Here is a 22,978-nt window from a genome sequence, read left to right on the forward strand (position 1 = left end):
GCAAAAGGAAACAGTCAGCCAGAAACATATCCTGCACAGAAAGCCCCCTTGCAAAAAGTGAATACTGTGCAAGATTTAGGTACCCAGCCACCCTGAAAAGTACCCAAGGCAAAACACACAGATAGGAATAAGGTTTTAATATTCCGATATGGAAGAACGCTGTAGCTCACATTTTGTTTCTATGGAGCAGTAAATTTTTCGGTGACAAAGACAGGATGCTACTCAGTATTAACCTAGCAACCTTTGGGTTATATCCAATACTATCTGTGTGCAAGCAGAACTGACTCCCATTCATGCAACAGGACTTTGCTTTCCTATCCTCCCTCCCACCCCTCAAAATTTGCTCCAGATGATTAAGGACCTATAAATGGATCAGGACCGCAATACCTTAAATACTGCCTCTTTCCATATGAACCTTCCCGAACCCTGAGATCATCTTCTGAGGCCCTCCTTCTTGTGCCTCCTCTATGAGAGGTCTGAAGGGTGGCAACGCAAGAACGGGGACTTCTCTGCAGTGGCTCTCCGTCTGTGGAATACTCTCCCCAGGGAAGTTCGCTGGGTGCCTTCATTATACACCTTTAGGCACCAGGCAAAAACGTTCCTTTTAAACCAGGCCTTTGGTCGATTCGATTTACATCCTATGCCCTTTTAAAATGTGTTTTTTTGAGGCGGTATTTGGTTGCTGTTTTTATTTTTATTAGGTATTTTGTGGTTTTATATCTTGATTTTATTCTGTGAACCGCCCTGAGACCCCCAGGTATAGGTACCCCTGACCGTTAGGTCCAGTCGCAGACAACTCTGGGGTTGCGGCGCTCATCTCGCTTTATTGGCAGAGGGAGTCGGCCTACAGCTTCTGGGTCATGCGGCCAGCATGACTAAGCCGCTTCTGGTGAACCAGAGCAGTGCAGGGGAACGCCGTCTACCTTCCCGCCGGAGCGGTACCTATTTATCTACTTGCACTTTGACGTGCTTTCGAACTGCTAGGTTGGCAGGAGCAGGGACCGAGCAACGGGAGCTCACCCTGTCGCGGGGATTTGAACTGCCGACCTTTTGATCAGCAAGCCCTAGGCTCTGTGGTTTAACCCACAGCGCTACCCGCGTCCCAGGTATAGGGCATTATATAAATTCAATAAATAATAATTATAATAATAAGGAACTCTTCCCAAGCAGATTGAAGGAGTACAGGGGTGGGAGGCAGAGAGGAAAGTTAAGTCCTGTTGCACTTGTACAACGCTGGAATGAAGTTTTAGGTAGCCAGTGCTAAGGGAAGAAGAAAAGGATATGAACCCTAGCAAGCTTTACAGATAGATTTTAGGCTTAGATTCAATGCTGTTTTCCATGATGTTATAGTCAGAACCTCAGCACAGCCTGCAATCAATTTACATCAGCAGATACAACTCGAGTTTCCAGATGCTGCGGTTTCACAGTGTTCCGGGTGTGCCTCTCCAAAGCAGTTCCACTCCCAAGCGAAGTTGTTCTGATCTTCATCCAACATGATCCATCTCTTACCTTCTCCCCATCCAGCTGGGGAAACGCATCTTCTGAGGACGGTGGCAAGTTCTCCTTCTGTTCACAACTGTAGCTCTTATCGTCGCTTTCGATGGCTTGAGTCTCACTCTACAGAATGACAAAGCACTTGAGCATTTGTACATTTTAGTCCTTAAGGGGTGGGTGGGTGGGTGGGGGAGCTCGCTCAAACCTTTTGAGAAAGTCGGATATGTTATAGGACAATGGAAACGGTTCCATCGTATCCCTAAAGTGGCTTTAAAACAACGACACTTGAAGCCCTGAATGTCAAGATACAGCAGTTTCTATCAACACATTAGAGTGTTTTTTACCAGAGAGGCCTTATTCCTTACCAAATGAAGCTCTTAGGTGGCCAGAGCTGTTATTTATCCTGCACAGCAACTGCTACTAATAGTCTTCACAAAATAAGACACTGAACTCTGACCCAAGCCAGCTGTCAGGCTTTACCACAAATTAGCAGAGAAGTCGCTAAATAAGCGTGCATCCCTTCAGATTCAAACAAAAGGATCCAAAAACCTTGGATCAAGCAAGGGGAAATGTTTAAGAAATATTGCCTTCCAGTCTCCTGAATGCTGTTAATACAGGTTCCATACAAAGCATGCTTTTATTTCATTTTATAGCGTTGTTTAAAAAAAAAAATAGTTTACCATCCAATTTAACTAGCTATTACATGTACAGTCGACTTACATCTTACATGGGTGTTACGTTCCGGGAATTATTTTTCTAGAAACTCGCCATGCCAGAGCTCACCGTGAACACCTCCCTTGTTCTCTTATAATGGCAATGGCACCAATCTGAGAGGTGCCGGAACTGAGTTCTTGTGAGTTCTGGCTGGAAAAAAGCCCCGATTCTGCAAACGGGCAAAATCACACAGCCAAAACAACTGCAGAAATGCTCCTGCAAAAGCAGCTCTGCCTTTCTAAAGCTGGTGTGCCAAACATTCGTTGCCTTCCACGCATGGTTGAGAGCTTTTAAGTAACAACCATTGGATACCAGCTGCAAATGCATTATTAGACAAGCTTGGCAGTTTCAAAATCTTTAGTTCTGTTTAGCATTTTTATTTTACTTTCATTTACTAAATTGGATCAGGTCATCAGCAGATTTTTCCAATTCAAATTGAGCGCCCCCCCCCCCCCCGGTACTAATTAGCCTAGGCAACTTGGCCTGATTTTTCTTCTTTCTTTTTCCTGGAAAGCCCACCACATTGATGCTCAGAAGCAAATCTCAGCTCCATCGCAAAGGCAAATGGACCTGGAGTCCCATGGAGTGGAAGATACAGCAGAAAAGCTGCTGGCAGGTAAAGGGTTAAGCACCCCACCACCACCACCACCATTCCAGTGGAGAAATAACACACACAACCCCCCCAAAAAAAAACCACACAAGCACAGTTTTCCTTTACAAGGGGCCCCTGTGATCCTGCTGTGCACATTTCTGGGTAATGAGTTCAGCCCCGAGATTGATTCTGATCTGGGATTCTCAGCCTCTTCTGCCATTGTTATTAAAAATCTGGACATACTCATGTGCTTAAGAGGCTCTGTCCACTGACCAATTCACCCCCTAGAAGCCAACAGACTGCTGACACCTGTTATTTGAGAAAGCAAGGCAAGAAACTGAAGGCAAAGCAGAGGGAAGCTGTTAGTAGTTAAGCAGATTTGTTAATCAAGGTGCAATTACCCATGCCATTAATTTTCTTTCAATTACTGAACTAGAGCATCAGAAATACGGCGCTGCATATGGCAGGAAGAAAACCCCTGTGTCAGAGAGGTGAACCTGTCCATTGCAAGGTGCAGCAAACTCGAGAAGATTAAAAAATTTCCAGAGAATTTCCTGCTGTTAGCGCAGGAGAGGCAGAAGGAAAGACCAGCTTCCCTAGTGCTTATGAAATCTAGATTGTGCTGTGTTTACATGCTTACGATGCTCAAATTGTGTGCAGGGTCACAACAGCGTACAACAAACAATGGATTTCATTATTAGAGGCTCTTGCATACACAGTGCACACCCAAAGGAGTCTGCCTGCTGTATCTCTGTATGATTTATTGTTCCAGCTTTGCCTCCTTTCCCATTAGCCTCTGCTGGGGGGGATAGACAGGAAGAGGCAGGGGGCGGGGACAATGACAGACTACTGACACTACATAACTCCTGTGTTTAAAATCAGGTTCAAGGCCATTGTTTTAATTTAGAAGGATCTTAACAACTTGGGTCCGGTATACTATCAGGACCATCCGATCCCTTATATCCCTGCATGATCGCAGAGGTTCTTTGGGGGAGTCACTGTTAGTGGCCCGCCACATGGCTTAGACACATCCACCAAGAGCCATGTGCTCAGTATTATCGGCCCAATTCTACGAAACAACCTCACCGCCAAGATCAAACAGGCCCCTCTCTTTGTGCTGAACTTCAGCCACCTAGTGAAGACCTTTTTTAAAAAAAAAAAAATCAGCAAAGCAAGCCTTTTTCTGATCTTGAAACTATGATGTTAAGCAGCATAGCAATTGCTTCAAACAAAGAAACATATGCTCTGTGCTGGAAGGCAACTGGACCCTTCCACCATCCCTGAAGCAGCAGGGTTCTTCGCAACCAGCAAGAGGAGGTTGCCAGCTACGGCTGGAATCGAACACAGAGCTTAATGGAACGTTTCCGCTTGCGCAACAAAACATTCTCCCCCGTTCCGCATCCCCCTCCCTAAATCTGTACTAGGGATTACCCCAACTCTCTGGAGCAGAACTGGGGAAGGTGCAGGGTACAACACAGTGGGAGGGAGGAAATCTTGTTGCGCAGGTGAAAATCCATGCCCTGGCAGGACACAGTAGCTGAATACGGCCCCACATCTCTGCTCAAGTTGCATCAGCAATCTGTGGAGGAGATGCAGAGGGTGCGGGCTCTTCTAAGCATGTCACTTTTCCTTTTATACACTTGCATACACTTTAAAAAAAAAAAGCCAAACCACCCAAGTTTTTTCAGCTCAAAGTGTGAAATGTGCTTCCCTTTTTAATCCAGAGAAAGAATAGCAGTGGCTAAGCTATCATGAGTCTGGGGAGATACTGGGTTGTGGACACAAAGCTACCACAAGTCACCAATTTTTTTGGGGGGGGGGGAAACAGTACCCCCACCCCCAAAACGGGAAACCTGGGACTCCTGCTAATTTTTCCCTTGCAGGGCAATTTGCTCTACAGCCGCTATTCCATCTCCTGTTCAAATATTTGTCTAGCCAAGTACAGATCAGCCACAGAAGCACAGCATGAACAAATAACATTGTTATGGAAGAATTGGAGCTTGGAGCCAGGGGTGGGTGTCGTGCAGGGAGAAGATGAATGCATTGATTACGTAAAACACCATACAATGACCCAGGAAAAAAGGAGAGAGAGAGAGAGAGAAGACAGCAAGGCTTTGGGCAAGTCACATCACCGTTTTGCACCTGGCTTCCCCCCATACACATGCTCCCAGCAAGATGGCAAGGCTGGTTTCCGATTGCATGCAGAGATCCTCAGAGGCAGAGCACTAGGCACATGCAAACCAAGAGACAGTAGCATTTCCAAAAGCGAGAGGAAGAGGGATGTCTGAAAACCCTTTCAGCAGCTTTAAAACAACCTATATGCACTGTATAAAATGCAGTGTACAAGTCACCAACGCCACTCCTCAAGGACCCAAGTATTGCACCTTCTTCCAAACAAGACCAGCCTTTCCTGGAGTCAACCCTCATGCAGTGGGCTCTGGTGAAGCAACAGCCGGCCAGTTATAGGAAAGGGAGGACCTACCACAAGACCACCAGAGCTGCCCTGCTTGGAGACAGCTGCCTGGTACTTAGCAAGCCTATCCTTGATGGATGTTTCCGACAAGCGAGGCATCTCCTGATTCTTCCTGCTCTCTGCTTTCTCCAGGCTCGATGTCGGAGAGGTGCACAGCGGATGACCTAGAACACGAGAGCAGACAGTTGTCATTGCCAGTAGGTAAGGTAAAAACGTGAAGGACCCCTGGACAGTTAAGTCCAGTCAAAGGTGACTATGGGGTTGCAGCGCTCATCTCACTTTCAGGCCGAGGGAGCAGGTGTTTGTCCACAGACAGCTTTTCCGGGTCATGTGGCTAGCATGACTAAACTGCTTCTGGCACAATGGAACACCGCGATGGAAACCAGAGTGCACAGAAACGCCATTTACCCTCCCGTTGCAGCAGTACCTATTTATCTACTTGCACTGGTGTGCTTTCAAATTGCTAGGTTGGCAGGAGCTGGGACAGAGCAATGGGCGCTCACCCCGTCACGGAGATTCGTACCACCAACAAAAACATGAGAATAATTATTATTATTATAATTATTATAATTATTATTGCTACTCTGCATAAAATGAGAGGCACATCAATTAGTTTATTGTTTGTATGCCCTTCACCAAGTGGTCCAAATACAGGTTACAAAATAAAGTAGAATCGGCAGAATACAATTTACATTAAAATAGCAAAACAGCCAACAACAGAATGACAAAACAGTAGTGTGCAGCAGCAGAGGAGGGAGGGAAAACATCCACTCAATCAATGGCGTGGGTAGATGCATCTTCGACAACTGTCCAAAAGCATGCAGTGATGGCACATATGCACCTCAGAAGGGAGGTAATTCCACAAACTGGGGGCCACCACAAAAAAAGTCCTGGCATGCTTTGCCACCCCTCAAACCATGGAGTACTGCAGCACTGCTGATCTGCAGTGTTGTCCTGAGACATCCCGTGTTTTGGAGATGGGTCCCTCTTCCACTTTGCCAAAATGATGGCTTAACCTGTGTACCATACCATTAGGGGGGGGAAGCCACCATAACACAAAGATCCATGCAACATTGAACGCTGCCCACCTGAGACATTGTGGCTTCTTTCTCCGGAACTGAAGTCAAGGTCTTCCGAGGAAAAGCTGTTCTCCGAGATTCTCCTACCACCAGCAGCCCTGCCTTGGTCACGAAAAACCTGCTTTAAAAACAAAAGAAAAAGAAAAGGCACAAACCCATCTGTTTACTGGCTCGTTCCGAAAGGGATTGTCTGAGCATCGTGCTTTTGAGTGCACAGGTTTCATCACCAATAAAATTATATTCATTAATATAAATAATATATATCCTTTACGTAACAACAAAAATCAGTTCTACATCTCCTCCGTTTCCCTGGCTGAAATGCTTGGCTGCCTCCTCTTCTGCAAGCCTTCTGTGTTTTCTTTTGCCACAACCTCAGTCCTTCCACAACTCTATCCAAAACTCTGCGGCAGAGTATTTGTTTATCCCTGTTGTTGCTTGTATCATGGATCTCCTCAAACGTCTACAGTAGCTTCCCTTCCAGCACAAATACCTTGTCCTTACTTCTCAGCTCTCTCCTCTCCTCTGTCCCATTAACTCACGTTTCTACTCCTCATGCTTATTTTAGCTCCTGTGCCCAAGACCTTCCATCTCCCTGATCTGTAGCCTTAAATCACCTGGAGATTTCCAGCTCGCTTAAAACTACTCTGCTCTTTCCTCCTTGCTACTCTCTGTGTCAGGATCTCCGAGCAGCTATGAAATGCTTCCCTTCTCTCTCCTCCTTCAGATGCGCTTCTCAGAATCTACTTCGTCCATGAAGACTTCCGTATAACTCTCCATCCCAGCTGGAACAAAGCATGCATGCTTAGCTAGCTGTCTTTCAGCCTCATCGTTCTCGCATCTCCCTCCCCCATCCTCCCTCTGTTGTCTTCCACCCATCAAACATTAAACTATAGGTAAAGGTAAAGGACCCCTGGTGGGTGGTTACGTCCAGTCAAAGGCGACTATGGAGTTGCAGCGCTCATCTAGCTTTCAGGCCGAGGGAGCCGGCGTTTGTCCACACAGCTTTTCTGGGTCATGTGGCCAGCATGACTAAACCGCTTCTCGAGCAACGGGACACCGTGACGGAAACCAGAGCGCACGGATATGCTGTTTACCTTCCCGCCACAGTGGTACCTATTTATCTACTTGCACTAGTATGCAAGTAGATAAATGGTATGCTTTTGAACTGCTAGGTTGGCAGGAGCTGGAACAAAGCAATGGGGGCTCACCACCGTTGCACAGATTCAAACTGCCAACCTTCTGATCAGCAAGCCCAAGAGGTTCAGTGGTTTAAATCACAGTGCCACCCACTTCTCTGGCCCAAAGGGGCAGAGATTTCTTTTTTAATGGTTACCCATCATTCCATGCAGTGGCTTTCTTGAGCAGGTTTTAGGGGAAACTGGCTTCCCCTTTTTAAAATTAAATATTTATTTTTTGTCTGTGGGAGCTAGAACAGATATACGTCCAATGCCTGAGCCAAAAATCCACCTATATCTGTAATCAATAAAGTTGTGGCCACTTATAATCCAGATCATTGTCTGCTTGAGTTTATTAACCACATCTTGCATTTAGCCACTTGCCTTGGGCAGAGGCTGGGGGTAGCACTGTGACTGGGCTCACAATAAACAAACAAACAAACTTTGTGGTGAGTTCCCCCACTGCCCCCCCCAGAAAAAAGCACTGATCCCATGCACACCGATACCACTGTACAAATCACAACCACTTCCTTTATAACCTAGGTTACCTAGCTGGAGGTGCGGTGGGAATCTTAAACTAAGTTAATATTAGTCTACAAAGCTGAATGTACAAGATAGACAAGCCCCACTGCCAAATGAGGCCCCAGGGCTTGCTCAAACCATTAATTTTGTTTTGTTTTGTTTAAAAAAAGAAGTTTATTGCTTTTAACTCCACCTTTCTACAGATTCCCAGGGAAGCTAACGAAAAGTTACAATGCCAATAAAAATGAAATCTCGTAAGACTGACAAATACTGGCCTGCATATAATTACTCAAAACTGACAATTACATGGGTCTTAAGACAGAAAGAACCTAAGAAGAACTTGCTGGATGGAGCAAATGGTACATTTGACTGGCATTCTGTTCTCACAGAGACCAGCCAGTGTTATGACTCATTTACGTACAATATAAGCTAAACGGCCGCTTCCCAGGTATGACTCAAGTTCTATTGTGTGTACTGCATAATCCCTCCTTCTACTTGGCCAATCCCCCTGGCAACACCTCCCCAGCCGGGATTGGGCGGCTGCTAGAGTAGGTGGAGTCCACAGGTATCCCAGCCTGGGAAGGTGAAGCCAGACCAACTGCCAGGAGCTGCCACCGTGATTCAACGGGCCTCCTCGCAACCTCGCAACATGCGCACCCCGTTTGATGTAGGGAACGCTCATTATCACTCATTTACGTACATTATAAGCTAAACAAGCTATAGCTTAGGGCTTCACTCTCTTGGGGTCCCCCAAAAAATTTAAAGGGGAAAAAACTGGATGTACATTTCCAAAATACAAGATAAAAAAACAAATAAAATAAAACCTACATAAAGCAACAGTGTTTTGTGTTGTGTAGGCTCCTATGATGTAAGTAATGGGCCCTGCCTGCTAGCTTGCTCCCTAAAATATCACTGGTTTGCTCATTTCTCTATATAGGGTGCCTACATTCTGCATGGACTTTTCAACAATTACTTTGATAAAATACATATTTTGTTATGTGCAAATGGCTTTAGGTACCTATTAGGTCCATAAATTACCATATCGCATGTATTCAACACAAAAAACAGCGACAATTTGTTGTTGACAAAGGGCACCTGGACCTTCAGTAACTTAGGGCCTCATCAAACCCAAATCCGGCCCTTGTTATGAGGGAGAAAAACTTTCCTCTACCAACCTTCTCCAGTGCCAGGTATAATTTAACCAACTTCTATCATGTCATCGTTATGATTATCAGGAGTTTTACTTTTTTGTAATTTTTTATTAATTGATTAATTTTGTTTAACAAAAAGAAAAGAAAAAAAAACATCATAATACAACTGTTATTGTGTGGTATTACAAAATAAAATTTAACATCCCACATTGTCGTATCTGTGTCTTATTTTTTTATCTAAAACAAAAACAAAAACAAAACCACCACAGCCAAATATATAAGTTTATCAGCAGTTTTACAATCCTTTCCTAATGATCCCTGGCATGGAATTTGGCTTCTTCACCCGTGCCGCACACTAGGTCGGCATATTCCTTGAGCTACCCACCACGACTCCCAACCTCTCATTCCTGGTCCATCACCGCCAGTTCGGACCAAAGCTCTCAAGATTTTCTGTTGATGGACAACTAGTGAAGCGATCTTCAGCAGGCTGCTTATTCACATAGAACATACCGTAGGTCTTCTTAAAAAGTCCACTCAAAAGTTATTTACAGTCTTCTATTTTGCATCAAGGCGGGGTGCTGCATTTTAGCACCAGAACCTACAATGGGCTGCAACTCACAGTGCAAAGGAGCGTCTCCACCCCTATTGTTCAGACACTGAGGTCCGGCTCCGAGGACCTTCTGGCGGTTCCCTCACTGCAAGAAGTGAGGTTACAGGGAACCAGGCAGAGGGCCTTCTCGGTGGTGGCGCCCATCCTGTGGAACGCCCTCCTGTCAGCTGTCAAGGAAGTAAACAACTATCTGACTTTTAGAAGACATCTGAAAGCAGCCCTGTTCAGGGAAGTTTTTAATGTTTGATGTTTTATCGTGTTTTTAATATTCTGTTGGGAGCTGCCCAGAGTGGCTGGGGAGACCCAGCCAGATCGGTGGGGTATAAATAATAAATTGTTATAAATTATTGTTGTTGTTGTTGTTGTTATTATTATTATTATTATTATTATTATTATTATTATTATTTATTATTAAGGGGCATAAATCAGGCATTCAAAAGAGTGGAAATAGAACTGTTCCCTCGTTGATTTCTATGTGCGTGAACATACTCTTTTCCTCAACTGTATCGCAATGCATGCACACAATGAGTATACAGTGGTACCTTGGTTCTTGAATGGCTTAGTTGTCAAACAAAACGGCTCCCGAACACTGCAAACCTGGAAGTAAGTGTTCCAGTTTGTGAACGTATTTTGGAAGCCGAACGTCCGACGCGGCTTCTGCTTGAGTGCAGGAAGCTCCTGCAGCCAATCAGAAGCCGTGCCTTGGTTTTAGAACTGTTTCGGGAGTCGGACTCCTGGAATGGATTAAGTTCGAGAACCAAGGTACCACTGTGTATATGGACATAAGCTCCCCACTGCTGTTTTCGCCACATCTAATGAAAGAGACTCCTATTTATGGAATACCGTGTCACAGGAAGTCTTTAAGAAGCGCCCGATCACTCTGTCAAACTGCATATCCAGAAGAAGTAATTGCTTAGGTACCTTGGGCTAGGGCTGAGCAATATGTCGATATATCGTCAAAAACCAGTTTGAAGTCCATATAGTGATGTTGGTTTCATAGTTTTTAACCTGGCAATGTATTTCAAACCATGATGTGTGTTAGGGCTAGCCGATATATTGTCCAAAACCGGTTTCAAGTCCATTTTCATGATATTGGTTTCATAGTTTTTGACCTATGCAAAAATCACAATGTGGGGGAAACTGTGAAGCCACCCAATGTCTCTGCATAGCTCCATCGCTATTTCAGACATCGTGATATATTGGTATATTGTGATATTTAGCTGGGTGATATCTTGCAATATTCAAAACCAGATTTATCACCCAGCCCTAACTTGGGCTGCTTTAAAAACCAGCAAAAGCTTCAAGCTGAATAATCAAGTGGAGGCTGCAAGTCAAAGGCACAAAAATTTTGGAAGCAATTTTGGGTTTTGGATGATTACTTTTATAGGAATATTGGGCCGCGGGGGATTAAATATGGTATTTCCTTTTACCAGTGGGTGGTAGCTCAAGGCTTGAGAAAATGCATTTTACAATTTAGCAGCACGCATAAACATTAAACAATTTGCAGCTGGCTAGAAAGCAGATCAGCTCAAACGCTTGTTAAAAGTAGAGGCTTTCAAATGAAAGCGAGAGGTTGCTCAAGTTTATTTGGAGCAACTTAACCCGCGTCTTCTTCCCCCAGCCCCCAGCTTGCCGTAAACAGACAGGAATTCATTTTGGTGAGGATTTTCCCAAACACTTAACATGAATAGTTTGTGTCAACAGAACTTTAGGTCAGCGTTCAAATTCCAGGAAGTCCCAAGCATCAGGAAGAAGCTGGAGTCATGATTTCAATGGAGGTGTCGTAATTAAAATACAAAAAAAAATCAAAACGTAATTGCTTTGGGGCATAAGCAGCCTGCACAAGCTGGCAAAGGAAATAAAACATGCCTGCTTGTAACGGCCACATATAATAAAGTTCACGGCAACCTAGCAATTTCTACTTTCCATGGAATGGAAACTTCTTAACAGGAAGTTTAGAACAGAAAGGGGGGGGAACACTTCATTCAGTCCAGTGCGTGTCGGACTGAATTGTCAGAGCAGCAAAATGTCGATTTGCAAAGCAATTCTAACCTCCGTCTACTCAGAATTAAGTCTCGTTGGAGTAAGTGAGGCTTGCTCCCAGATAAACCGGGTTGGGATCGAATATTTAGTCACCAAAGCTAGAATAAGGTAAAAGACCCCTGGGTGGTTAAATCCACTCAAAGGCGACTATGGGGTTGCGGCGCTCATCTCACTTTCAGGCCGAGGGAGCCGGCATTTGTCCACAGACAGCTTTCTGGGTCATGTGGCCAGCATGACTAAACAGCTTCTGGTGCTATGGAACACCATGACGGAAACCAGAGCGCACGGAAACGCTCTTTACTTTCCCGCCGCAGCAGTACCTATTTATCTACTTGCATTGGTGTGCTTTTGAACTGCTAGGTTGGCAGGAGCTGGGACAGAGCAACGGGAGCTCACTCCGTCGCGGGGATTCGAACTGCCAACCTTCTGATCAGCAAGCCCAAGAGACTCCGTGGTTTAGACCACAGCACCACCTGCTCCCTTCAAAAAGGAGACAAGGGAAGACAGCAAGACCTGGGGCTCTGACTACAAAGTTTAATCCAACTGAATGTTTGAGGGCCAAACTAGATACCTAACTGGGTTTCATCGACTGTATGCAACACCGCACAGGTAGAGTTCCCCTCACACAACAGGGCTCCCCCTTTCTATCCTTTGGCTGCACATCCCCATAATCTGCTCTTGGGACTCTTCCAACGTTCTGGAGCAGATTTTGAGAGCCTACCGGGGGTGCAGGGGAGGGGAGGAGATGTTCCATCATGCAAGCAGAAACTAGCAGACAGGAGTTTCTGATTTCTTTTGTTAGAAGAAGGCAAACTTAAGAAACCTGTCATGGGGAACGCAAGAACAACTGGGGTGGGTGCTTAACTAGGGGTGCAGGAGGAACCAGTTTTAAGTGGATTTATGCACATAATTTGGCAGTTCTGCTCCCATCAAACTTTGCTCGAATCAGACGACCTCTTGAAACGAGTGCCCATTCATGTCTGAGCCACTCAGGGTTGTGCTTTTTTAAAGCCCAACAAATTATATGCACAATTGTCCACAAACCTAGATGCAAAAATGCACATATGCATGTGCAGAATTTTAAAAGTTGCCAGTGCTATTGAAAGATCACCTGGTCTAAAGCCCCGTTGATAAAAAGTTACGTATGTGGGTTTCTGTCCTTCATTCAGCTACCAAAGTTACAGAAGCCTGGCCAGAAAGGGGGCATCCCTCCCTGAACCAGCCTACCATCCATCTCTACGTAGAGTCCGAGTTGTCACAGTTGCACCTCTCCCCTTTATAAGACCTCCCAGGTTCAATAGACTTAAGAGTTTATTACACTAAAAGTAATTAAGAATGTAAGAGCTGGATCAGACCAAAGGCCCGTCTAAGTCCAACACCCTGCTCTCACAGCAGCCAGTCAGATAGTTTTGGAAAGCCCATAAGCAAGACTCAAGTAGTGCCTTGGTAGAACATGATGGCAGAGCATGAGACTCTTTTAAATCTCAGGGTTGTGGGTTCGAGCCCTGTGTTAGGCAAAATATTCCTGCATTGATGGGGGTTGGAGTAGATGACCCTCATGGTCCCTTCCATCTCTACAATTCTGTGATTCAGCAGCCCTCTTTTTAGATGAAGTGCAAAAACCAAGGTCAATCAACCTCAAGGCACAAGCAGTTTTAACCTCAGAAAAAAAAAGAGAGAGAGAGAGAGAGAGAGAGAGAGAGAGAGAGAGAGAGAGAGAGATCAAGACCATTTCTCTGTTCCAAACAGAAGAATCCCTTGAAGCACTTAAAATTGTTTTCTTTGGTACTCTGCATCATAAGGAAGAACCAGATCAGTTTTTTAAAGGTACTGGTGAGTGTTTCATTCTACAAATCCTGATGGAAGGCAGGAATAATTAATCAAAGGGTGTGGCGCTTTCAGAGAGTAATGGGGTCTCAATTTTTTCAGGGCTTGATTTCTAATTAAGAAGCCTCAAAGACAGAATCATTGGCCGCAGTCTTCAGAGACTTGTGTCCTTTTGGGCATAACGTTAGATTGGCGACTCAAGTTTCCCATCATCAAGGGGGGAAAGTCTCTTGCGATGCACTTGCACCAGCTCCAGGAAGTCTACTTGAGAACATCAGGAGTTGGAATTACAGTATGTCCTCTTCCGGAGCTCCCAGCATCTTGACAAAAATAAAGTCTACTTCTAATGAGGAGTCACCTCTTTGCCTAACTCACACATGGTACATGCTCAGAGAATCCCCATGAATTGGCATGTTAGTAGCATTTCTTTTGCAGAAAACCAGGGCTTTCTGCAAGTGACTGGAACCTAGGCATGGGCATAGCCAGGATTTATGTTGGGGCACTATTTATGTTTTTTGGGGGGGCAGAACAGAGCTATCTGCAACGCAATTGGTCAATTAGTTATTTTAATTTATTTACTTGATATGGGGCAGCCTCCCCTCTGCCCCCCCCCCCCCGGCTACACCCATGAACCCAGGTGGATTCAAAGGAAAAAAGTTTGGTAATAATATTTTATTCTCCCCCCCCCCCATATATAAAGTTACATTTGTTACTCAACAATTATATTCCAACTCAACAAAACTAGTGACTACCCGCCCACCCAACAGCGATGCTTATGACTCAGATTACACACATTGCGTTTTAAGGTTCTGCCTGATCTTATTTCATCCTCTCTAATGTGTTTCTTAATATTCAAACAATTAAGATTGCATTCCTGCCTGTGGCTAATTTAACCAGCTGGAAATGTTGTAATGTGGGGCTTTGTTTTAGAGAAAATTGATTTCATCTGAAAATGGGCAGGCTCCTTCCTACAAACTAGGATTTTTTTAAAAAAAATTTTAAAAAAGAAGTTTAATAAGCCATTTCCCCTAAATTTCAGCTCTCAAGTGCTCCAAGTTACACAGAGTCCTTCAGCGGTCTTCTAATCACTGTTCAAGATCTCCTGCACCTCATTCTGTACTCTTTGACAGCTATCCAACCTCAGCTAACTGTCTGAAATCCCTGCAGTCACTCAGTCCCTGGAAAGATAAATCATAGCTGGCAGCCCCTCCTGTACCTCTTGCTTCATCATCCCCGAGGATACGTCCACTCCATGACTCAAGCAAGCCAAAATGGATTTTGGCCAACTCCCAAAGCCCAAGGAATGAGGCACTCATTGCCTGGACTTGAACGCCCTTCCATTACCTTCTTCCCCCAGTGATGCTCTTTTATGGCACGCGGGTGCAAACATCACATGCACACAAGTCTTGGCGCTCGGAAACCTTTCCCAAGCAAGCCTTGCTCAGAGCTGAAGGCCCCATCGCCTTCTTAAATATCGGGCTTTTCTGCAATTTCGGTAGCCACCCTTGGAAGATCTTAAGGACGAAGAGGGAGGGAAGAAAGAGGCTTCAAATATTCGGGCTGCAACTCCTGAACGCCATGGGTGCAAGTATGCCTGGATGAAGTGCCGATTATTATGCTATCAGTTTACAAAAGAAAAAAAGTCTGTGTACCTCACAATCTAGTGTTTACAGCTGCTCCAAAGACATTTCCCACCCTAGTAGGATCACATAGTGTTGCGTGACTATCCGAGCACAACATCTCAAATGCAAATAATTTATAACAGTGTTGGTTAGCTGAACAAAAAAAGCCCTTCCTTTTCTTTCCATTCGACAAACTGTGACGGTAATAAATGTGCACTCATCCTGGAGGATACAGCTCGCAACGTATGCAACTCTGTCTCTCTGGAATTGCTGTGGCAGCCCAAATTATCCGGCTTGCTTCAAGAATATTCCTAGACAGCTAAGCTGCCATGTTACGGGGGGAACTTGATCGCTCACTAGGAGCAGTAAAATGACCTCTCATTCAGTCAGTTTCTGTTTAGAGTTTTAGGAAACACAACATTAAAATATTTCGTACAATGCGAAGGTTCGTACATGCACCAGAATGGTACAAGCTGGTCTGGTTCACGTATTAAGCTAAACCATAGTTCAAGATAAACTATAGCTGAAAGTACACACTGCTCAGACAATCTTGTTGTGTTCCTTCCACTGCTCCAATGCTGACTAAACAAGTTTCGCTTGTCATGTTGCCCAAACCCAGGCTAAAGGTTTGCTTCCTACAAAGGAACCACAAGAGCAAACCATGGTAGAAGAAGAGAAGAGAAGAGTTTGGATTTGATATCCCACTTTTCACTACCCGAAGGAGTCTCAAAGCGGCTCACATTCTCCTTTCCCTTCCTCCCCCACAACAAACACTCTGTGAGGTGAGTGGGGCTGAGAGACTTCAGAGAAGTGTGACTAGCCCAAGGTCACCCAGCAGCTGCATGTGGAGGAGAGGAGACGCGAACCCAGTTCACCAGATTACGAGTCCACCGCTCTTAACCACTACACCACCCTGGCTACTGCTTGTGCTTTATTCACAGGAAACAAACCACAAGCTAGGGTTCAGGCAGCCTGCAAAGCCAAAAACTGGCTTCTTTCATTTGTGGAGAAGCAGGAACTGAGGAAAGAGCATTCACATTAAACCATAATTTAAAACAAACCATGGTTTAACTTGAACAGGCCTTAATCTACTTACAATTTCCTGAGATCGACAGTAACAACACTTAGACTAAGTGGTCCAATCTCTTAGAAACAGTTCCTTTTGTTATGCTCAGGGCAACACAGTTATTATTCTCCAGAGAGCTGGTGTCAGTTTCTTGGAAGAGATCTGCAGAGTCACACCCTGCTATTTCTCCAGTGAACATCATTTTCAGAACTCATTGAACAGCTCAGTCGGCAAATTAAAACTGGTTACAACTGAGATAAAGCAAACCATTCCTTCCCGAAACAATTTTAAATACTAATTTTATTAAATTTACATCAACTGAAAACTATTTGGGCTTTCCTAAGCCTCCAACTATTTAAAGGCCTAAGCCATACCTGTTTATAGTCTAGCAAAAACTCAGCACACGTGCAAAGGGACGAAAGTGAAGGAAACTATGAGAAAACTGGAAAAAGTCGACCAGACTGTGTTTGAAGCCATTGGCATATGAAACTCATTTTCTAGTTACGCAATTTTCCCGGGGGTGGGGGGTGGGTGGGGGGGACACAGTCTGCAGTCCACATGCAGGATCAGGTTTCATGAGCAGTTGTAAGAAAATGCAAGGCCTGTGAAATTTGCAAGTCAAAACTAGCAAAAGCAGGCACTCTCAGCCTATGTTCACACATTTTTCCTGTGATAATTTCCCCTCCCCCCCCCCTTTTTAGCAGACAAGAAACATTTGCTGAGATGCACACATAGCAGAAGTTTATCTCCCACTTGAAAAAAAAGACTCTCTTCAGTTTGTGTCTGTCACAGCTGCAGAATGTGATGGCTTGCAATTGCAATCACACACAAACTTCTTTTTAAAAATATATATATATATAAGACGTGCCCGTCACAGTTATCTTTGGGGCTTGGCTGGAGCCAGCACGCTTGTTAATTCGATTTCCTGTTCCAGCAGTGTGTGTGTGTGTGGCATGTGGGAAAATTGCATTCTGCAGTGTGCATTCATCTCCTTTGGGCACCGAGTTATATTAGCGCTTCGCCCAGCTAGCCATGAAACGCATTTTACCACAGGAAGAATAAGGCCACCACTTGCACAGCTGGCAAGTCTTTTGAGAGCCACCCCCTTGTTTCCCCCCCCCCCCCCCGCCAAAAAAACCCCAGCCAATTCAATTCCTTACCTTTGTCTGGCTCGCATCCCCCCTCTCAAACATCATCTTTAGCCTGCTCAGAGGAACGCTACATTTCTCTATTTTCCCTGAAGAATCTGGGTTTTCATTGGCCTCAGGCTTTCCTACTTCTTGCCTGGATTCTCTAAGGCAATTTTCCATTTTCCCACTCTCGGGCGAATGGGCTTTCGCCTCCTCGCTGTCAACACTGGGATATCTGAACCGGCCAATCACTCCGGAAGAGGAACGGAGCCGCAAGCCGGGACCAATCCCCGGGCCTTTGTCAGTTTCGGCTAGGGAAGCGGCGCTGCCTTCAATTCCACCACCGGGGCTGAGAGACTTCTGCCTAACCTCAGCAAAGCTGCTTCGGAGAGCCTCCTTCCGAGCCTCCGTCCCCAGCGGCGGCGGGTTCTCCCACTTTTTCTTCAGGACGCTGAGGGTCCCCCTTTTGAAATGAGGGGGTAGGTTTTCCGTGTTCTGAGGAGAAGAAACAAGAAGAAGAAGCAAGCAAGCAAGAAGTTAATATGCCGGTTACTTAAAGGTCCCAGGATTATTATTTTTTTAAAGGAACAAAACAAAACAAAAAGCCAAGAAGCGCTTTGCTGCTCTCCCTCCTCTCCCCAAAGAAAGGAAGTCGAAAGCGCCGACCTTGAAGCCCTCTCTCTGCTGTTTCAGACAGCTGTGAACAGTTGCAACTTGTGCCACATGGAGAAAGCTTTGGATCCAGGGTGAGGAAGGGAGAGTTGGGAGGAGGGGGAGGGAAAGAAAAAGGGAGCTGAAGCAGGAAATGATAAAACAGGATGGCCTTATATGGAAGAAAGGGAGCTGCCTGACTAATGGCAGTGTTAGGACCTAGCCCTTTTGTCTCAGGAAATTCTGCTCAAAGCAAACAGTGGGAACAGAAATCCACCTACGGCTACCAGCAGGCAGAATCAAGGAAGGGCTTCAGGAAGGATGCCATGACATGAGAAGGCTATTGCCAAATGCTGCAGAATTTCTCCATCTGTTCCAGGGGACCAATTAGCAGGCACTTTAAGAAACAGGAGGATTATGTCTCCAGCCTGGCCACCTTTACAAGCCTTTGCCTGTAGTGGCACTCCAGCAAGTGTCTTCCTCACTTCCTCATGGGATTTAAATTTTATATATATATATTATCAGATTCGGCCACACGCTTTCAGGGATTCTTGTCCGAACTTGCGTTCGCCGTACACTATGCATTTAAACTGAAAAGTGCCAAGCCAAGCCTTTTACTTATTTAGCGGCAGACAGCAAGCTAGCCCCCCCCCCCGCTTTTCCAAACAAGGAACTCGGATGCGATATACCTGGCAACGCTGCATCTCCGCGGCGTGTTCCTTCCGTATCCTACCAAGTACGGTCTGAGACTAACCGCAAAGTGGAGCAGGTCTGCAGAGCTTTAGCGTATTAAGCAGGATTAGCAGCTATATTGGGATTTAAGTCCCTCACCCTATTACTCTTCTGGTCACATTTCGAACACCCCTCTGCACATTAACAAGAATCCCCAACTAAGCCGCAAAAAATATATTAGGCCCTTTGCTCGGTTTCAAGCTGGGCTCAAATTTGCAGAAGGCCAAATAGGTCAGGAAGGTGGGGGTGGGGAGGGGAGGGGAGGGGGGGAGAAAGAGCTGCACAATAGCAAGGTGTTCTTGAAGCTTTTGTCCCCAAAGCAGCCTCCTGCACCAGGTGTCCTGCTGCACAGGGAGGTCTGGCATGCAACTGGCTCCTCCTCTCGGCTGCCAGGGCTTCCTGGTTGCTCTCATGCCTCAGCTCAGGGAATTCAAAGTGCTGGTTTTAACCTTTAAAGCCCTTAATGGCTTGAGGCCAGGTTACCTGGAGGAACAAGTCTCTTGCCCCACATACACCTGTCTGAACTCTTGAGGTTATCTTCCAAGGCTCTCCTCCAGGTGTCCCGCCAACCTGTCACCAAATGGGATGAGACAGCCAGCGACTAAAGGGGGAGATTTTTCAGTGGTGTTGCTTTAATGTTTTATTTATATTAATTATTATTATTATTAATATTAAGGTTTAGATACTACCCTTCATCGCTGTGATCTAAATCACTGAGCCTCTTGGGCTTGCCGATTGGAAGGTTGGTGGTTCGAATCCCCGCAATGGGTTGAGCTCCCATTGCTCTGTCCCAGCTCTTGTCAACCTAGCAGTTCGAAAGCATACCACTGCAAGTAGATAAAAAGGTACCACTGCAGCGGGAAGGTAAACTGCGTTTCCATGCGCTCTGGCTTCCGTCACAGTGTCTTGTTGCACCAGAAGTGATTTAGTCATGCTGGCCAGATGACCTGGAAAGCTGTCTGTGGACAAACGGCGGCTCCCTCGGCCTGAAAAGCGAGATGAGCGCCACAACACCATAGTCACCTTTGATTACACTTAACCGTCCAGGGGTCCTTTACGGGTTTTTACCTTTTTTTTAACCACCCTTCATCATAAGATCTCAGGGCAGTTAACAGAATATAATTGTGGATTGCCTTCCATAAAAAGGCTTGTCCAGCATTGAAAAAGTGGTCTTTTTGGCACCAAGAAATGATGATGATGATGATTATCTGTACCCCACCCTTCTGACTGGGTTGCCCCAGCCACTCTGAGTGGCTTCCATCACATATAAAAACATAATAAAACATTAAAAACTCCCCTACACAGTGGTACCTCAGGTTACAGACACTTCAGGTTACAGACTCCGCTAACCCAGAAATAGTACCTCGGGTTAAGAACTTTGCTTCAGGATGAGAACAGAAATTGCACGGTGGCAGCACAGAGGCAGCAGGAGGCCCCATTAGCTAAAGTGGTACCTCAGGTTAAGAACAGACCTCCAGAACAAATTAAGTTCTTAACCCGAGGTACCACTGTATAGCTCTGCCTTCAGATGTCTTCTAAAGGTTCTTTAGTTACTTGTCTCCTTGGCATCTGATGGGAGGGTGTTCCCACAGGATATGGGAGCCATTCCAAGAAGACCCTCTCGCCTGCCCCTTTTATTCTCCTATACTCTTCAGAAATTGTTTTAGCGTTTCTTGTAAACTACCATTATTCTCCATTGCCGGTTTTATTCTTCTCTTGTATTGTGCTGTTCTCGTTCCATTTTAGATTTTATGTACTGCTCTCCTTTACGGCTTTAGCCTTGATGACTGTAAACTGTCCCAAAAAAAAAAAAAATCAAGATTGATCAGTGTAGAAGTGTAGTAAACCATTTGTCCAGAGTTTTGATTGACTGCTGCTATTGATATCCCTTTTCTGTTGCCTGAAAGATTTACCGGGATGCATGCTACAGTTTTTGCTGCCGCCTTAAATGCCCAGCTCCTAGCCGACTGTCTGCTCTTAAATCCAATGACTCAGACACAAGACAAGGAATGCTTCCTAAAGAAGCCAAATTTGATAACGATCAAAAGCGGGGACAGAATTTCCCAAGCCTGCCCAAACAAAACATTGTGTCCCCCAGAGGACAATTCAGTTCCAGTTCTCAAATATCCTTGATTAAACTGGAAGGTTATCTTGAGCAAGCAGGACACTAGCAGAAGCAAGAGGAAGAAAAAGGTTACAAGAAGCTGTGCCTTAGCAACTACCGGTACCTGAAATAACTCTTAAGGGAGGAGAACAAGCATTGTGATTGAAGGGACTGTATCAGATCACTGTCAGAATCGTTATCCAGGACTAGGTTTCGCTTCAGGCTGCTTGCTATGTTCAGAAAGAGTCCCCTCTTCACAAGTCACTTAGATGACCCAAACACCAAAGGTGTTAAAGGCAGATCTAATTTAAAAATAACAAAAAGAGGAATGCTCCTAGAACAACATCTTCCCCCAGAACTGGTTGCACTTCTTCCAAGTTTCCACCTGTTTCTATTGAATGCCTCAGCATAGTGTTGGGTCCAAAAGCTTTGTTGTATTTTCTTTGTACGCCAATGCAGTTTGGGGAGAACAGTACAGCATGGGCTGTGACAATGGAAGAACATTCCAAAAAGGCAGAACATCTTCTATGCATACAGATTGTGATCCCTGGCATCACCAGGGATCAGAGAGACCCCTGGGGAGAAACTGCCCATCAGTGTGGGCACCTCTGAGCTAGATGTACTAATTGTCTGAAGAGATACAAGGCTGCTTCGTGTTTCTTTAGGAACGGAACACTTTTCAAACACTCTTCTCATTCCTTGACGGGCATCAGCGGAGCATGTTTTCATGGCACCCGGGGGAACATGCGCCAGGCGAGGCGCAGGGAGCAAGCAGAGCCTGTCGCACACCAGTCCTTGGATCTGAACAGTCTCACATAGCGCCTTGTGGGCTTGTTAAAGGTATGTCTGATGATGGGAGTTTCTACAACAATAGGAGGGGTTTTGTGGTTGATGTGCGCTTCACACAGAACAAAAACACAACCACCACCTGTTGGGCTCCCTGAACCGGTATTCCGTTCAACAAAGATGACAAAGGAAAAAAGCATAAATAATAGACTCCAGTTGGTGAACTAGAGATTCAGGAGGGGGAAGAAGAGAAGGGGTCAAAAATATCCTAGTACAAAAGACAAGCAGAAGCAGCTCTGAGCCAGAAAAAAGGCAGCAGTAACTTAGAAACAGAAAGCCTCTTGGTGGCATGGATTTGGGGTGGTACAAAAATGTTATTTTGGAAAGCAGAGGCATACCAACTTCAGTCCCTTATTCCTGCAGGGTATGCTTTAGGTAGCTCAACATCCAGCAGCACAGGTAGAAATTCAGAAGACCTCTCCTCATTCCAGAGGGGAGGAGTTGCAGGCGGGGGCCGTTTCGCAAGCAGGCAGGGGGGCGTGTTCGGCCCCCTGCCTTGTCCCCTCCTTCCTCCTGCGCCAAGCCCCATAGCCTGCCAATAGGGCTGGTTGGGGGGGCGGGGTCTGGATTCAAACAGCCAGGGAAGTGCCATTTCTACCCATTCTTCCCCCTGCACGCATCGGATCTCCCTCCCTCCCTCCCTTTAGGTCTTGCTATACTTCTGACCTTGCTATGGACTTCGGTTGGTCGCCTTGGTTGCCCAGGGCGCCTGGTAGGAATTTTTATCCATTTGGCAAATTGGCACCGGCCTCTTGGTTTTTCGCCTACCTAGTAGCAACCCGTCACAACTTTATGGTATTGGCCGTTAGGCATTGGAATATTCAATAGGTGATGTAATGTGTGTTGTGTGTTGGAGGTCAGGTTGTGCCCATCACCTACCTCCTAGGGGTATCCCTTTAAAGGGATCCGGCGGTCGTGGATCCTGTCCGATGCCCTGCTAGTGGCTAGGGCCATGGCACGACCCCCAGTGACGTCAGGGGCGATGCTTCCAGTTGAATTTGCATCAACAAGCTCCTCCCACTGGTTGTTAACCCTCTTGTCCAATGCCTAAGCCAATACCACTCACACGCCGTAACCAATAAAGTTGTGGCCTTATTTTGCCCATTAACCTAAAATATTGTGTCCGTGTGTTTTATTTACCCCACAC

At 45.6% G+C, this 22,978-nt stretch overlaps 1 protein-coding gene across 6 annotated transcripts in view; it reads right to left on the bottom strand.

The window, feature by feature from the left end:
- LIMA1 (LIM domain and actin binding 1) overlaps positions 1-22,978 on the bottom strand; it is a 60,117-nt gene that overhangs the window by 13,636 nt on the left and 23,503 nt on the right. For 2 of the 6 annotated variants that reach the window (XM_033138686.1, XM_033138683.1), the window contains exons 4-7: positions 17,529-17,993; positions 6,362-6,473; positions 5,283-5,437; positions 1,510-1,617 (exon numbers count right to left, since the gene is read on the bottom strand). In XM_033138686.1, the coding sequence (XP_032994577.1) occupies positions 1,510-1,617; positions 5,283-5,437; positions 6,362-6,473; positions 17,529-17,993 (840 nt within the window). Of the gene's footprint in view, positions 1-1,509; positions 1,618-5,282; positions 5,438-6,361; positions 6,474-17,528; positions 17,994-18,164; positions 18,337-22,978 lie in introns of those variants that run through there. The other 4 variants (XM_033138689.1, XM_033138688.1, XM_033138684.1 and 1 more) reach the window with 4 other exon arrangements.

The sequence above is a fragment of the Lacerta agilis genome, chromosome 2 (genome assembly GCF_009819535.1).
Source record: "Lacerta agilis isolate rLacAgi1 chromosome 2, rLacAgi1.pri, whole genome shotgun sequence".
Taxonomy (NCBI): domain Eukaryota; kingdom Metazoa; phylum Chordata; class Lepidosauria; order Squamata; family Lacertidae; genus Lacerta; species Lacerta agilis.